General features: G+C 40.1%; 1 protein-coding gene across 1 annotated transcript in view; it reads right to left on the bottom strand.

Annotated features, from left to right (window-relative positions):
* The window catches only part of evx2 (even-skipped homeobox 2), a 4,740-nt gene extending 1,171 nt beyond the window's left edge, over positions 1-3,569 (bottom strand). The window contains exons 1-3 of the mRNA XM_067444893.1: positions 2,630-3,569; positions 1,790-2,028; positions 1-1,161 (exon numbers count right to left, since the gene is read on the bottom strand). The exon at positions 1-1,161 is cut by the window's left edge and continues 1,171 nt beyond it. Coding sequence (XP_067300994.1) covers positions 544-1,161; positions 1,790-2,028; positions 2,630-3,041 — 1,269 coding nt within the window. The 5' untranslated portion in view covers positions 3,042-3,569 and the 3' untranslated portion in view covers positions 1-543. The remainder of the gene's footprint in view (positions 1,162-1,789; positions 2,029-2,629) is intronic.
* Positions 3,570-18,396: the final 14,827 nt, after the last annotated feature.

The raw sequence follows: 18,396 nt of genomic DNA, 5'->3' as shown, positions 1-18,396 counted from the left end.
CCTGGTCCCTTATCCGATGCTAAAGTGGCACAACCAGTGTATATACTATTCTCTGTACTGCACGATGTGGTCCAATCTAATAACAAATCATATTTGCATACACGCTCCTAAAAATGAAGGTTCTTTATTGGTACCGGAGGTTCAATTCCTCAAATTGTTCTTTATAGTAGAAATGTCAGATTTTTAGAATGTTCTAAAACGAGGTTCTTTTAAGAACTTCTTTGGGGAACCGAGAATGTTTCTTCTATGGCATTGATGCCAAAACACCAATTTGGAACCTTTATTTTTTTTAGGAGTGTATAATGAAAATAAACGAGAAGACAAATTAAATGTTAGTGTAAATTTGCTCGTTATTATATGTTGTAATACAGTGTGTTGTAACAAGGCCTTCGGTATCCATAACAGCTTGTTTTAAATATATCTATAGTTCTGAGCGTTATAGGCCTTATTGGAATGGAAATGCTGTCCCTTAAATTAAAAATAATAATAGTAATAATAATGATCACATGTGCTTCAAATAAAAGAGTGTATGCCAGTACTAAGCTATCTATTGAGCGCGCTTTCTTCTCTCTGGTCCGGTGAGGGCACCGCAGTTTTGCTGAGAACCGCCGCCGAGTACGGCAAAAATCCGCTCTCGGACCTCTGCCCGCTCGCCGTGCAGGTGAAATCAGAGCCGGTGCTCCTGGAGCCCAGGGCGCTGGCAGCCTGACTGCTGTGGCAGCTGAGACACGAGCACGGCCCCGCGGCCGAGGGCGCGCTGACCGCCGCAGCAGCCGCAGCCGCCGCCGCCGCAGCCGCCGACGCCGCCGCGGAGCTGTTGAGACCTGCGGGAGACTGGTATAGTCCTGGGTGTCGGAAACTACACAACAGCTCCGGGCGCGAATATGGATGAGAAAGCGCACGGAAAGTATCAAGGGGACGAATAGAGGTAGCAAAAGGTGAAGAAGCGGCTCCTGAGGCGGCTGCCGCAGCAGCTGCTGCCGTGACACCGACATGGGGGTAATAGTGTAGTGGCATGTGGGAATGAAAAGGGTAAGGCAGACTTCCGGTGGCGGCCGCGTGCGTCATCATATAGGTGTAGAAGCTGGGATCGGCGGGATGTGGCCAGGACATGGCGAGCCGCTGCCGCTTGTCCTTCATTCGTCGATTCTGAAACCACACCTACACAGAAACACACAGGTAACAATTAGGGATGAGCAGAAGCGAGAACAAAACAATTACGCACTGCAGTTAAAGTGGTAAAAACAACCTCTACGCATTTAAAATAAAATGTACACAGTTATTTGGCCTAGGAAAAGTTGTGTGATTTTTCCCCCCCGTAAATGTAAGCCATATGCATGCACTCTAAAAAAACGCTGGGTTGTTTTAACCCAATGTTGGGTAAAATATGGACTAACCCAGCAATTGGGTTGTTTTAAACCAGCGATTGGGTTGTTTTAACCCTGCGGTTGGGTTAAATACTTGCTTAAGATAACGCAATTGCTGGGTTAGTCCATATTTTACCCAACATTGGGTCGTTGTTTTTACCCAGAATTTAAAAAAAAATGGTTAAGCTGAAAAGAGGCCCGTTTCTGCATCAGACCAAAATAAAACCCATTCCCCTTTTACGCTCAGTCTAATGTGTGTTTAACAGTGTTAAAAGGAGAACGCGAACATGTGTGTTTTTGTTGTGCATACTCCTGAATCTCTGTGCTAGAGGCTGTAAATATATTTTATGATCATTATGAATTAGCAGGAACATATTCCACTGTTTGCTCTGGAAGATGGTAAACCAAATAGACCAAGATACCTTTATTGTCGTTTCGGGTAAATTTAACGCTGCGGCCAGTTCACATCTCCTGGGTCTTGACACGTAGTTTTCCCTGTAAAATTCTTTCTCCAATCTTCCAATCTGTTCTCGGGTGAACGCAGTCCGATACCTCCTCACTTGGTCCGAGCTCGAGTTGCTGGAGTTACCGATGGAATTACCGTTGAGATTCGAGAGAGACGATGAACTATTGGAGGCTCCCGAATTACTGTCCGAGAAGCCTATAAATATAAGACAAACGTATACATTTATTTTTTGTTCTTGTATCACGTTAATTTATACATTGAAACAATATATATATATACAGGGACATATACAATATGTGGTGTGTTTATAAAATGCAGCTATTCAATTAAACGAGAACTTGTTAGGATTTAACTTTATTTGCCAGAGAAGCGCGCAATATTTTTTAAAAACAAAAATAGGCAATTCAAATACAATAATTTAACACTGCAAAAATGTATATTGTACACATAATGCAATCACAAATAATTGAATTCTTTAAACACTCTAAATAAAGGTTCCAAACTGGCATCGATGGTTCCATTTAGAATCTGGAAATCTTTGCATTGCAGAAAATGTTCTTTATGGTGGAACATGGTTCGTTAGATTATTAAAATGTTCTTCACAGTAAGAAAAAAAAGGTTCTGTTCACTGAAATGCTTCTTCTAAAAAAAAAAAACCCTTCGCAGCCCTTATTTTTAAGAGTGTATGATTAAAATATACAAATATATATCAAAGCAAATCCCTTCAAAACTATGCAATGCCCACTCAAATGAGCATTCGAACAAACGCGCCAAAGTTTGCACGCGTGCTGTTTACCTTTGCTATTGTTTTCCTTGTGTTGGCTGATGCTGCCCGGTGAGCGATGAGACGGGCAGCCCACTTCCACGTCGCTGTTCATATCGGAGTCAGGAGAAACTTCAGGATACAGGTTCATTTTCTTCCTGCTTTCGGAGGACGACACTTCCGTGGACGAGGTATTGTCGCCGTGGTGGTTTCCAAATAAGCTGTCTATCTCGAACTTGCCTTTGGTGGGAATATCCCCGAGACCGCCATGCAGCGAGGCGGAAGTTATTCTCGGGCTGAGGCGACCTGCGTGCTGAGAATTTTCCAGGGCCTCGAGCACCGCGTTCCCGGCCGAGTCGGAGAGGTTGGAGAGCCTCTTTCCCGCCACTGGACTGTGTAGTCCCCTCTCCATCAGAATCATTTCTTTTCTTATCCTCTCCATCATGAAGTCGTGCAGAAAAAAAAATCAAAATCCAAAGTCCCAGGGCTGGTGCTCCGATGACTGGTGGCGGATCTAATCCGCATTCAGCTCAGCTGCCGCCTCTAAATAATATAACACCTTTATGAGCTGGAAGCAAAAAACAGAGGAATGCCAGTGCGGGCAACGAATGACTGCTCAAAATGACCCGCGCATCCTCTCTGGTCCAGAAAGTCATTCATCAAAAAGTGGTTTGCGCCTTCGTCGTTAAAGGTGCGCGTGACGCGGTTCGAATGATCATTTATTGTAACAGGTTTATAAGCAAATAAATAGGAGAGAGACTGTCATCTGGCCCTTGATCGGCCAGACGCGTAGGCTATATCCAGGTGGAGAGAGAGAGGAGAAGTGAGGAGAGCAGCTTCTGATCGGACTCTGTTTTAGATGGCTCCTGGGGTTGGCCTCTGGGGTGAAATTGACAGTCTGATTAATAAAATGAGCGCGGCAACATTTCCCTCTTCATTTAGGAATATCATTATGCTTTGATTCTCTATTGTTCCTTCCTTCTGTTCTGGCTCTCCCACTCTCCCCCTCTCTCTCTCTTTCTCTCTCTCTCTGAGCTCTTGTTTCTTTTTTCTTCCTCTGTCGATTATTTCACAACAGACGTTTTCGAATGAGAGGCATTAGTTAAAGATTTTTGCATCCAATTAGAAGATCCCGTTGCGAATATGGTTGTTCGTTACAAAATAACGACACGGACACATTCAATTTGTGGCATTATTTAAACACTGCGGTTTTATTACAGACTATATTTGTTGAAAATTGGAAATCTCGTCTATATCATTACATACCATTTTTTGAATCATTTATTTGGTAAAATTAAAAACAATCGGTAAAACAATCGTCGTCGAACCGTTCTTGTTTAATGCATCTATTCTGAATTTGCATTTTCAAATGTGAAATGATAGATCCTAATTTATCACAAATGCTGTAAAATTGACAAATTATTTCGTTTATTAAACCCATGTTTAAAATGCATGCATTTGAAAGTATATGTGGGTTATACGGCGGGAGAAAACATTTTATAATGTATATATTAAGAAATTAACTAATATTTGACTGTTTATTGCTACATAATTAGCCTATAATAAGCGGACCTGTATGGATTATAATTATGATCAATACCAATCTAGATCATGCAAATAAACACTGTATTTTAAATGTGTGTCATATGTTACTCACATCATGTGCTCACTGTAGTATTAACAGTAAATTATACAACTAAATCCTAATCCTACCATAACCCTATAAGTACATGTAGTTAATGAATATTAATCAGTACTTAAATATGTAATAACACTGTAATGACACAATCAAATAAAGTCTATTCAATAACTATAAATGATGCATAATTACATGTAACTAACCGAATCCTAAGACTATACATCTAGTTAGGTCTAACTAATATGACTCAGTACTTAAATGTACAATTACAGTGTAACAAAGACACCTTAAAATAAAGTGTAACCTCAATCTGATATGCAAAAGGATATCAAAAGGGTATATAATCAAGGGTCTCTCAAACGCTGTAAAATAGGTTCGAATTAATGTGCTTTAATATGTGATCCTCTCAAATCAAGTGTTAATATGGGGGCGTGCGCGGCTTTTTAAGGCAAGGTTAAGTTATCCACTTCGAGAGAGAGAGAGAGAGAGAGAGAGAGAGAGAGAGAGAGAGAGAGAGAGAGAGAGAGAGAGAGAGAGAGAGAGAGAGAGAGAGAGAGAGAGAGAGAGAGAGAGAGCTAAACTGTTTTCGCGTCCTCTGGCGCCCTCGCCAGTTTTTCATCAGATACTACAACAGCTTGGATTCAGTGAGCGATCATCAACCCACCGTCCCACTTCAAATAGCTCTTTAACCACGAGTTCTTACCCAGTTACTTCATTTATTGTAGCCTATTAACAATTTATCAACTATGAAGCAAATTAGATGTTCAGATCTTTGTAAAAAAATATCTGATGTGAAAAATAATGCCTTTAACAACTCATATCATCACTAATACGCGTGAAACCGTTCGTCAAGTAGAGCCTACAGATATCACACTTCCCACATTCTGTTCAGAGACAAGCTGAAATTAGCAGAAGGGACACAAAATAGGGTACAACCTTAAGAATCCCATAGTGTATGATTGCAGCTACGTTTGCATTATTTTATGTTAATTTTGATGAATAAAAGTATTCATTTGTGTTCAATGTAATCTAAAAACATTGATTTTTCACCATAGTGTCTCTGATTGAGAATATTCATAGACACAAAGACACACACACATCGATAATGTTTTTTGTTAGACCTACATATTCTTTACACAGGTACACTGGAGTCGAGTGTTAATTAAGAATAAATATCATTAAGTTCTATATTAATATACACACATACTCTTGAGCAGTGTTGTGGGGTAACACAAGTAACTTGAGTTACGTAGTTAGATTACTTTTTCAAATAACTAATGCATTACTTTTAAAATTTACAACAAAATGTCTGAGTTACTTTTTCAAATAAGTAACGTGAGTTACTTTGTTCTCCCATTTATTGACTGACGCTCTCTTGTCCTGTAATTGCAGGTGTTGTGTGTAAACATGATAATTATTGTTGTCCTAAACTAATGTGAGCAGGCATTTACTCATCTCACTTGCATAAAAAACATTCAGTATTCCTCAAAAAGAATGTAAAGTCAGAATACTATACAAACCTCCAATGATAAAATGTGTTAAATAAAACATTTTTATGCATTTAATCTCACTTTGTGGACCAATGTTCCTGTTGCTGACCTTAGATGATTTCCGTAAAACTATAGATAAAATGAATTTATCCAGAATGGCAGCACAGCTGAAAGATATGCATTTCATGTTATTTAAATGTAGGTGTGAGAGTCTTTACATTTGCCCAAAAATAGAAGAAAAAATGAGAAAAAGTAACGCAAAAGTAATGTAACACATTACTTTTCCTAAAAAGTAACCAAGTAACGCAATTAGTTACTTTTTAAAGGATTAACACAATATTGTAATGCATTACTTTTCAAGGTACCTTTCCCCAACACTGTGTATGGTGAGACAGAAAGTGGATATGAGCTGTGGGCTGTCACAAAAAGAGAGATTATTTTGGATTGGTCTTTTGGATTGTTTCAAAAACCTGTTTTTGAAGGATATTGCATAATGTGGCCTATGTTTTGTCTAATTGTTACAACTTACCCAAGCATGTGTTACCATGGGCTAAATTGTAACAAAGGCATAAGATGTATTTGACACCAACTCATAAGGGCTGCGATTTGTTCTTGCAAAGAGTTTGAATTTGGTTCATTTCGTAGTAAACACATGGTTTGTATTTAAAGGTACTTTGTGAAAACACTCTAAAAATTCAGATGCAGAGTTACAGATGCTCAAACGAAACGTAATACATGAAACAATGCATAATAAGCATAGGTTACAAAGATTTGTACAAATCTCATAAACTTATACTTTATAGACAATAGAATATATAGATAACATATCAAATGTTGAAAGTGAGACATTTTCAAATGTCATGCCAAATATTCACTTATTTTGTGTTTCATGAGAGCTACTCATTCCAAAAAAGTTGGGACAGGTAGCAATAAGAGCCCAAAAGAGTTAAAAGGAACAGCTGGAGGACCAATTTGCAACTTATTAGGTCAATTGGCAACATGATTTGGTATAAAAAGAGCCTCTCAGAGTGGCAGTGTCTCTCAGAAGACAAGATGGGCAGAGGATCACCAATTCCCTCAATGCTGCGGCGAAAAATAGTGGAGCAATATCAGAAAGGAGTTTCTCAGAGAAAAAATGATGAATCATCTACAGTGCATAATATCATACAAAGATTCAGAGAATCTGAAATAATCCAGGGGTCAAGGCTGAAAACTATACTGCAGTGGTTGGCTGGTTCTGAAATACATTAATCTAAAGGATTATTAGGAACACCTCAATTTCTCATTAATGCAATTATCTAATCAGCCAATCACATTGCAGTTGCTTCAATGCATTTAGGGCTGTGGTCGTGGTCAAGACAATCTCCTGAACTCCAAACTGAATGTCAGAATGGGAAAGAAAGGAGATTTAAGCAATTTTGAGCGTGGCATGGTTGTTGGTGCCAGACGGGCAAGTGTGAGTATTTCACGCACAGCCATTTCTAGGGTTTACAAAGAATGGTGTGAAAAGGGAAAAACATCCAGTATGCGGCAGTCCTGTGGGTGAAATGCCTTGTTGATGCTTGAGGTCAGAGGAGAATGGGCCGACTGATTCAAGCTGATAGAAGAGCAACTTTGACTGAAATAACCACTCGTTACAACCGAGGTATGCAGCAAAGCATTTGTGAAGCCACAACACACACAGCCTTGAGGCGGATGGGCTACAACAGCAGAAGACCCCACCGGGTACCACTCATCTCCACTACAAATAGGAAAAAGAGGCTACTATTTGCATGAGCTCACCAAAATTGGACAGTTGAAGACTGGAAAAATGTTGCCTGGTCTGATGAGTCTCGATTTCTGTTGAGACATTCAGATGGTAGAGTCAGAATTTGGCGTAAACAGAATGAGAGCATGGATCCATCATGCCTTGTTACCACTGTGCAGGCTGGTGGTGGTGGTGTAATGGTGTAGGGGATGTTTTCTTGGCACACTTTAGGCTCCTTAGTGCCAATTGGGCATCGTTTAAATGCCACGGCCTACCTGAGCATTGTTTCTGACCATGTCCATCTCTTTATGACCACCATGTACCCATCCTCTGCCACATCGAATTAAGGCAGTTCTGAAGACGAAAGGGTATCAAACAGTATTAGTATGGTGCTCCTAATAATCTTTTAGGTGAGTTTATATCTGTCATGATAGTGTAACAGAGACGACCTAGTGAGAGATGTGCAGGTAAACTCCCCTCATGTCATTAGAGGCTCTAGTCTAGTGGCTTATGCAAAAAGTGGCAGCTTTTAGCCTCATTGTTAGAGCGTCAGACTTCCTTAAGGAAAGACCCAAGTTCAAGCACCGCTTAGAGTGGGCGGTGTGAACCAAAGAACAAAAGATCAATGATGTCAATTAAGTATGCTTGGGATTAAGTTAAATTACGTCCCTTGCAAAGACTCTGCAGGACCCATTGAGCGCACAGGTGGACATGGCTCATGCATCATTTGCCTGGGCCACACCCACATAGAAGCCGCGACTGTCACACTTAGCGGTGTATAAACACTCCTGATCCGTCATATTCTATCCAAGGCATTGAAGGAACTTGAGAACTGGAGTGGGCTCCTATGGTCGAACCAGAACACAGTGGGTTAAACAAGTGGTTGCCATCGTAAAGCGGCCTTCCAAAGACCAGCCCCCTTCTTTCCCAAAGTGCACATGGAGGTATCTAACATGTGGCATGCTCTGTATTCGGTCCATGCCCACATCTCTGGGCCTGCGCTCATCAATACAAACAGCACGGACACAGGGATATTCAAAGCTCCCCCTGTGGAGAAATCGGTTGCTGTTCATCTTTGCTCGGGGTTGTTGAGGGGTTACTTGCCCGTTCCATGGATTATTCTTTTGCCTGTCTCTCCTGTCTTGTTTGCCTGTTTGGACTGTTTGCCTGTGTATGACCTTTTGCCTGTTCTGGCTACGATTGTGGATTACCCTTCATTAAAGCTCAACCTTTTGTCTCAGAGCAGTTCCGTTACAATAATAGACAGACCAGTTTACGAAGACTTGATGCATGTTACCATGTGTCAGCACAATCTGTTAAAGACGCAGTTATGACATGTCAGTGTGTCCCAAAACTTGACTGCTCTTTTGCTACACAATCAAAAGTATGTGCATTTAATTTACATATTTCTAGGTCATAAATGTAGACTAACAGTGTCCCCCCCCCCCCCCCCCCCAGTTTTTCTTAAGTAGTGCCTATGGTGATGTCATGTGTATACCCACTATTAAAATTAATGCTATTGATGCATATAATAAATACTAAAAATATGAATAGATTGAATAAAAAATGTTAATGTTAAATACACTAATTATTAATATACAGTGTGAAGTTAAGAAAAACAGAGCTTTTTTGTCAGCAAAAGCTCTCAGGTGACGAGTTTTGACAGCTCCAGGGCTTTCATGTAAATTACAGATTACTACAACATTTTTCTATCCTCACCTACAGACATTCTGATCAAAAGAGGGTTATTTACAAATCAGTTATTGCAAGAGTAGGTTTATCAGTAAAAATAGTATTGAACTTTGTCTACTCTATAAACAGCATTAAGAAAAAAATGGAACGCTAAAATAGCCTTCTCAGCTGTACAACTGTGTTTTGGTTTGAGGGTTATCTAAAGGGTCCTCACCGTTCATCTTCTTCCAAATTAACAGACAGACTTGCAGTTTCTTTCAGTGTTCCCTCTAAATTTGGCCCAACACACTATAGTGGTTTTCTCTCCATATTTACAATTCTTTGCAGCTTTTAGTTACTGTCTACAACACTCCAGAGCCATCACTGGAAACCAACAAATAACTAATTCCCTGGAATTTATCCTTTTAATTCTTGCACTGGGGAACATAAAATTTTTTCCAACAGTTTTGTAAAAAAATATTTCCTACTCAAGCAAGGTGATATTTGACGTATGGGTATTGAAGATTATTTGACAAAAGGGTTGACAACAGTCCCTTTTCTCTGTTTTCTGTCAAATGGATTTCTGTCACAGCATATGAACTAACTGTAAAATATCGGAGTCTGGTATCGTCTTTGCTTGCCTGGATCACACAGAACGCTCTGTTATCTGTAGGGTACTTTCCTCAACTCCAGCACTGATTCCTCTCTGAGTGTTTCATTGTGCATCTCCATCATCTTCTCTCCAACATCTTAATCACTCTTCAGTTAAGTCTACAAACTGTTACTGCGTTTTCTATGTTCTGCAATAAAACTCCCTGTGAGTGGGTTTGCTGATATCCCATTGTTCAGACCACACAATGGATCCAGTGAGGAAAGGATTGTCACTCATCACAGAACCCTTCCCAGAACTAGAAGCCCTCTCTTCACTCCCCAGTTCCAGAGCTTGTCTTGATTTAATAACCTCCTATACCTAACATGCCAAATCTCGTTTCCTTGGCTTAAAGTTCTGCCATGGTCAATCCAGCTCGCTACTCTGGATTGGTGAAGGATTGCAGTTGTCTGCTTTTGCAGTGCTGTAGACAAGCAAAGTCCTGGCTGTGCTGATCCATCCTATTCCTGTCTGTGCCATGTATGTAAAAAGTCCTTACAATAAGCACCAGGTAAAAGTCCCTTATGAATATCAATAGTTTCTGGATTTCTCCAGGCAACAGCAAGCAACCCTCACAGAGCTACAGCCAAGTGTGCCAATGCCCAAAAGTCAAATCTATCCTTTATCTCCCGCAGAACAGAAGGCCATGGATGAGTATTATAGAGAAACCCTTGAAACAAGGATATTGTCAGTCTCACACACACAAAGGTCTCACACAATACAGCATTACTTAAAACTAAAAATAAATTATAAAAACAGAAGAATTAATCATGTCAAATAATCTTAAGCAAATGAGTCTTAAGCAATACTAGTCTCAAACAAAATAACCACAAAACACAAACGATCTTCAGTCGACATATTCAGTCCTTTATGCAAAAGGACCTGTCCCAGGATTGAACCACAGACCCACCAAACCTCCTCTCTCCACCTAACGGGAACTTCAACTAGAAAGTGTGTACCCAAACTACTTGTGATATTAAATTAATATAAATGGGAAATAAAACAAAAGAATGAACGAAATCAGTATCTTTCATCATTCAAAATGCATACTAAGAAATACGTGGAAAGGTGCTGAGACACTTTTCCATGCTATGTTTAATACCTGATAAAAACTGCCTTAAAACTACCCCAACCATCCTCTGTTGAGGAGGACATAAGATTTCACTTTAGCTACCATGATTTAATTTGGGCACATTGACAAGCCTAAAGTGCATCTGAATGTCAGAGACGTTGCACGGAACATTTACATTTTAGTTTGCAAATTGATGAAAGAGAGAGGTGTCACATGCTCAGTTCATTAAAGACCCCTCTTGGGTCAGTCTGTATCTGGATCAGTTGTAAAGGTTATCAAGAACATGCTGGAAGACCTGGAAAGAGAGTATTACAATAGTCCAGCCTGGATAGAACAAGAGTTTGGACAATGAGTTGTGTAGCATGTTTCCGATTAGAAGAACCTGATCTTCCTAATGTTGTATAAGGCAAATCTACAGGACCGGACAGTTCTAGCAGTGGTCAGTCAAGTTTAACTGATCAATCACAACTCCAAGGTTCCTTGTGGTCTTGGATGGAGGTAGAGTTGATTAGCCTAGCTGAATGGAAAAGTTGTGATGAAATTTTGTGTTTGCTGAAACCACACACTGTTCTGTCTTGGCAATGGTTGAGTTGAGGGTTATGGTCCTTCATCCAGGAACAAATGTCTGTCAGGTTGGCTGAGATGTGACCAGTTACCGTCAGATCATCCGGCTGGAATGAGAGGTAGAGTTGTGTGTCATCAGTGTAGCAGTTATAGGAAATTATGTTTCTGAATGACGTATCCTAGTGATGGCTTGTAGATAGAGAATAGAAGTGATCCAAGCACTGAGCTCCGAGGAACCCCATTAGCTAGATGTTGCGACTTACACACTCCACCTCTCCACAACACACTGAAGAACCTGAGAGGTAAGACTTAAACCATTGAAGTGTAGTTCCTTAGATGCCTTTTGTTATGAGGATTGACAGGAGGATATGGTGGTTAACTGCATCAAAAGCAGAAGACTGATCCAACAAGATGAGTATGAATGATTTGGAAGCTGCTCTTGACAGTCTCAGAGCATCAGCCAAGAGCAGGACAGTCTCAGTTGAGTGAAAGTTTTGAAAGCCAGACTAATTGCTGTCCATGAGGTTGTTCTGTGTTAGAAAAGCAAATACTAACCAAGGAAATAAGCTTAGCTAATGCATCAGTTGTTGAAGTTATTCCCTTGATTGCAGCATGGAACATCTGCTAGAGGCACAAACACACCATGGTGTTAAACAGCTAAAAAATCTCTGTTGGATGTTGTTAACAAAAGCTGCATTGCAACAGTACTAGATCCATGATTTAAAAAAAAAAAAACATTACTTTGACACAGAGAAAAATCTGCATTCCATTATTTGTGAAGATTGCACCAGCGCAGAGAGTGAGAAACTATTTAGTACAGCATCTTATGTTCTCTCATCTTATGAGAAAATGAACTGTCTCTACTACAAAAAAGCCAATCCAAGGTATGTAGTTATTTACTGTAAAATTGTGTAGCCCTGTGAAACTTTGATCTTGACTTGCGGCTACATCTGTTGTTTACCTTTACTAGTGCTCCTGTCATGGTTCACCCTAATCTGAACGTCCCCTTCTTGTAGAGGTCAATGCATCCACTATTGGAGTCCTATCCCTATGCTTTCTTTTCCTTTAAAATCTTAAATCAGAATTATGATATTGGCAATTGGAAGCAGCTAACCAATAACTGGTGCTGAGAGAGTGGTGTCACTAATTTGAGGGATTCCATCATCAATTTCTGATCACCACCACCTGGAGTACCTTTGGGATGCCAGATGGATGACCCCTCACCAGGCCAGGTGGTCTCTTTTCTCCATGCAATTTGATTTCACTGTTACTTACCTACCATGGCCCAAGAACACCAAAGCAGATGACCTCTCACATCTTTATGCACCTTTTTCCATTCCAAGCACAAGTCCTTCCTACCTTCCTTAGCCTCTATGAGCCCCATCTCTGAAAAATAAACTTGTGGAAGCCTTTGTCACAGAGCCTGCTCCACTGGGTGCCCGAATGGACTACTCACTCTAATGGGCTCTTCTGGTCACCCCTGCATTTACCAGACCATCTTTCTCCAGCAAGAACATTATTGGTGGTCCTGTATGTCCCAAGTAGTCCAACATTTCATCCAAGGCATCTGGCAAACTTTAAGCCCTACCGTCATCTTCCAGCTTGGAAACGTCTTCCTCTGTCCATTCTTGTCATCTTTGGTCACACCTAGGAGTCAATTGTATTACTGATCTCCCCATCTAAAATGTATTCACATGTGTGAAGCTTATAAATAAATTCTCAAAAGTGTGTTATCTGGTTCTACTGAAGGGTCTTCCCACTGCCCTCAAGGTCCTTAATTCAACTCACAAGTTTGGAAGGCCTTCCTTCCTGGGTGTGACAACAAACATCTCCCCTAGATACCACTGTTATGAGCAGAGTTATTTATTCATTCATCCCATCCTGTTGTCCTGTGTTCTTCTTGTGAATTTTCTCTCTCTGTGTGTATGTGCATATGCATGTTTGTCTTACAGGTGGGCGGTGACTTGTGTTAACCTGTTGGATGGAGGCTGCAATTGGTTCTCCCTTTCACCTGATCCAGATATCCCGGACGAGCCCCCAATTTCTATGACTGTCTAGGGGTCAGTCGCAACAGGAAGAGGAAGAAAAGAGTCTCACCTAGAAGAAAAACTAACTCACCTAGTGAGACTCTTTTCTTCCTCTTCCTGTTGCGACTAAGCCCTAGATGGTCGTAACAACCACACTCAGAAAAACAGGTAGATGGAAAGGGAGATCCATGAGATTCCTGCCATGAACATCAGCACGACTGTTTCATACCTTGGGCCAAGTATGCACAAAACTACCCTCACCAGCCTGCCACCGGCCTAACACCAATGTAAACGTCATATTTGACATTTACATTAACAAGATTTTTTTTATTTATTTAAGATTTTGTAGTTTTTTAAGATTAAAAATGGTGTATAAATAATCAAGTACATTCAAATTGTTTCAGTCCAGTAAATGTTTATCTTACATTTGCTTTAAAATTCATTAAAGATTTATGAGCAAAAAAAAGACTTCACAAAAAAGTATGGCATGAAGGCATGAAGTAGATTGTGCACATGTTTTTCAGTAAAGATTTTGTCATATTGATCATATATAGGCCCTAGAAATTTGCGTATTAAATATGATACAGAAGGTTAATATATCATAAATAGGCATTATACTTATTGTTTAACAGAATGTTACATAGAATGTTTAGTTTAAGTTATGAGGGTTTATAAATAAAAGTTATAAATGTAAAAAAAAAAAAAAAATATATATATATATATATATATATATATATATATATATATATATATATATATATATATATATATATAAATGTTGGAACACACATTGCCAAACAATCATTCTGTTTTCAATTAATTTATACCTCCATAGGGGCGGTATCCTGGGGGATACAAACATGAATATAAAATAAAAGTTCAAAGTTATAAAAAAAATTCTTTGTGAGATAAGATAATAAGATAATTTTTTTTGATGTCCCTTTTTAGGGGTATATGTTTTGTGGGGTATTTGTTGCGTATATAGCCCTATTCGGACTGTGTCTAGTGGGGTCGTTAAGTATTTTCATTATTTACAGTGGCTAGTTTGTGATTTTATTGCTGTCCGAATCCAGAATGTCAGTGTTTTTCTCCCACCACCAGTATAAAAATCCCTGGCCTAATTACCTACTGTTTTTAGACAAACACCAAGGTTGTGTGGTAATTTAATTGCCGTCCGAATCCACATCTCAAGAAAAGATTGTTTCACAATTACCTGTTTATATCCTTTTTGACCTCAATGGAGCACCATATCGTTGTGCTTCGCTGTAATTTGTATGCATTTTAAAGATCTAACCTACACTTTTATTACTGATGTGCTGGAAATTGTTTACAAGAATAAGCTTTCATCACCACTCAAAAGATAAAAACAAAACAAAAACAACAAAACAACAACACGTATACATTTGAAATGAGGTATTATGGCAGTAATTAACATTATATACACTCACCTAAAGGATTATTAGGAGCACCATACTAATACTGTGTTTGACCCTCTTTTGCCTTCAGAACTGCCTTAATTCTACGTGGCATTGATTCAACAAGGTGCTGAAAGCATTCTTTAGAAATGTTGGCCCATATTGATAGGAGAGCATCTTGCAGTTGATGGAGATTTGTGGGATACACATCCAAGGCACGAAGCTCCCGTTCCACCACATCCCAAAGATGCTCTATTGGGGTGAGATCTGGTGACTGTGGGGGCCATTTTAGTACAGTCAACTCATTGTCATGTTCAAGAAACCGATTTGAAATGATTCGAGCTTTGTGACATGGTACATTATCCTGCTGGAAGTAGCCATCAGAGGATGGGTACATGGTGGTCATAAAGGGATGGACATGGTCAGAAACAATGCTCAGGTAGGCTGTGGCATTTAAACGATGCCCAATTAGCACTAAGGGGTCTAAAGTGTGCCAAGAAAACATCCCCCACACCATTACACCACCACCACCAGCCTGCACAGTGGTAACAAGGCATGATGGATCCATGTTCACATTCGGTTTACGCCAAATTCTGGCTCTACCATCTGAATGTCTCAACAGAAATCCAGACTCATCAGACCAGGCAACATTTTTCCAGTCTTCAACTGTCCAGTTTTGGTGAGCTCGTGCAAATTGTAGCCTCTTTTTCCTATTTGTAGTGGAGATGAGTGGTACCCGGTGGGGTCTTCTGCTGTTGTAGCCCATTCGCCTCAAGGTTGTGTGTGTTGTGGCTTCACAAATGCTTTGCTGCACACCTCGGTTTCAACAAGTGGTTATTTCAGTCAAAGTTGCTCTTCTATCAGCTTGAATCAGTCGGCCCATTCTCCTCTGACCTCCAGCATCAACAAGGCATTTTCGCCCACAGGACTGCCGCACACTGGATGTTTTTCCCTTTTCACACCATTCTTTGTAAACCCTAGAAATGGCTGTGTGTGAAAATCCCAGTAACTGAGCAGATTGTGAACTACTCAGACCGGCCCGTCTGGCACCAACAACAATGCCACGCTCAAAATTGCTTAAATCTCCTTTCTTTCCCATTCTGACATTCAGTTTGGAGTTCAGGAGATTGTCTTGACCACGACCACAGCCCTAAATGCATTGAGAAATACGTGAAAACAACATTATGGTCATTAACAAACAACACACGAGCTAGCATAGCAAGCCTAAGTACATTCTGACTAACCCCAGATTATACATGATGAACTTAAAATTACTGTGAAAAAGTATAAAGAATATCTCACAAAACAAGGCATACATACTGACAATGCTAAGCCAGACACAAGTCATCGACAGATACAAATGAAATGCAATGGAATTTAACAGACTTAAACCAAACACTGAAACTGCGCATGAAGTGCGCAAGTGTTTTCCTTTCCAAACTACAGGTTGCGAAATCGGATATTACGACCATGCGATCTTAAAGTGAACATGACCTAAATAGAAACACATAGGAAGTGCATGTTCCTGGAACACAGACCAAATGCTGACTAAATGTAAAGCATGTATATCTTCTGTAAATTTAAACTGAATGCTTATTACATTTTTTTACTCATAAAAAATCACTCCCCGCCTGACATGGACACACATCACCCCACAGTCCATGCACAGTTTTTTTTTTTTTTTTTAACAGCCCATTTGCTATACAGTCCATTACTGTGCCTCTGGAGGTAGAAGGACAACTATTTCATTGACTGGCCTGAGAAAGAGGCTAGTCCCGCCTGGTTTGATGATCTTCACCTCAACCTAGCGCACTACACTGTAAAAAATAAAAGCGGAAAATATACTGGTCATTTTCTGCCAGTACATTATTTCAGTTAACCCTTAAAACACAAACTAATGCAGTGTGTAATTCAAAATACTGGTAAAATACCTGTAAAAAACCAATATGGAAAATTCCTTCATATTTATAAAGTACCTTGTGCCTTATTTTTATGGACTTTTTTTACAGTGTATCCCATCTTTGCTAGGGAAGGGCTGTGTAATCAATCCAAGAGGCCATTCATTCCTAGGTGCTTGGCTGCTCTTGAGGAGAACAACGCTTCCAGACTGAATGTTTGGCTGAGTGGACAGTCATTTCTTGCGGACCTGCAGTGTTTGGAGGAATTGTTTCCTCCAGCGGTCCCAGAAGGTGTTGGACAGATGCTGAACCTGTCGCCACTGGGACTTGTAGAGGTCTGCAACTCCAAACTCACCAGCAGGAGCAGGCACAATGTTCATCTTTTGTGTCAGAAGAGCAGTTGGCATAAGTTTGAACGAGTCATCAGGGTCCATAGTCATTGATAATTGCTTCAACTTCTGCCATGAAAGTCACCGGCACTATGTGGGTAAGCTTGTCTTTCAGCTGAAGGAACATTGCGTCCATAATCCTACTCGCCAGCCCTATCATTCTCTCCCATAAACCACCCCAATGGGATGCATGTAGGGGCTTGAAGGACCAGATGCAGCCCTTGTCTGAGAGGTACTCTGTTAGTTCCTTACAGGCAGCGGCGTAGCACCAAATTTTGGGCCCTGGGTACAAACCATCTTACTGGGCCCCCATACCATGTATGTGTATGTATAGAAAACTGACTTCTAAGACTTCTTTTCGTCTAAAAACACTCCGCGTCCACACTATCATTTTTAATCGTTTTCCAAAAATGTTTATCTACACTGAAACGTCTGAAAACGCTTACATCCCTGTACTGCGCATGAGCAAATCCAAGACGATTCGACTTGCGTCATTTCCGCTACTCATTTATTTACTCTTTGAAATTTTGCGGCAATGTCGAGAAAAGGCAGAGTTTTTTAAATGGGTCGACAGTGTGGTGGAGTTGTTGCTGTGAGTAACACATGAATATAAAGTGCTAAAAGCAAGTGAAAATGTAGACTGGGAGACGTGCCAAAATAAATACGGCGTGAATTGGTCATATGACTGCATCACATGGCTAAAAATGCGTCATCGTATTAAAAAGCCTCCGTTTTCACAGTCCACACTACAACGCAAAGACGGCGTTTTCAAATTTATCCGCTTTGGAGAGCATTTTCAAAACAATATGTTTTCATTGACTTAAAACGCTGTCTCAGTGTGGACGGAAGGCCAAAACGGAGAGAGAAAAATATACGTTTTCAAATGAAAACGTATTAGTGTGGACATGGTCTAAACCTGAGTTGACAGAGGAAGTTTATACCAAGTTTTGAGAAATGGTTGAACTTGATCTAAACAAGGTTGGATTTATCTGGATTTGTCAACTCTAAACCTACTCTGAAACTCAGAGTTTGTTCAACTAGCTTTATGCAACAGGCCTCAGATGTGAATAAAGATGTGTTTATATTTGCTGGGTAATGAATTGGCACTTTCATGTTTTCAATACTTTAGCTTTTAATTGAGGGTGGGCACCCACTGGCAGAAGCATAAATCAGCAACTATGCCCCAGACTACTGATCACCCATACCTATTCCTCATTCCCTGATCAACTCAGTCTCCCA

The sequence above is a fragment of the Pseudorasbora parva genome, chromosome 5 (assembly GCF_024679245.1).
Source record: "Pseudorasbora parva isolate DD20220531a chromosome 5, ASM2467924v1, whole genome shotgun sequence".
NCBI classification, from domain to species: Eukaryota; Metazoa; Chordata; class Actinopteri; order Cypriniformes; family Gobionidae; genus Pseudorasbora; species Pseudorasbora parva.
Note: the sequence above shows the minus strand (reverse complement) of the source record. Positions and strands in the feature narration are given on the sequence as shown.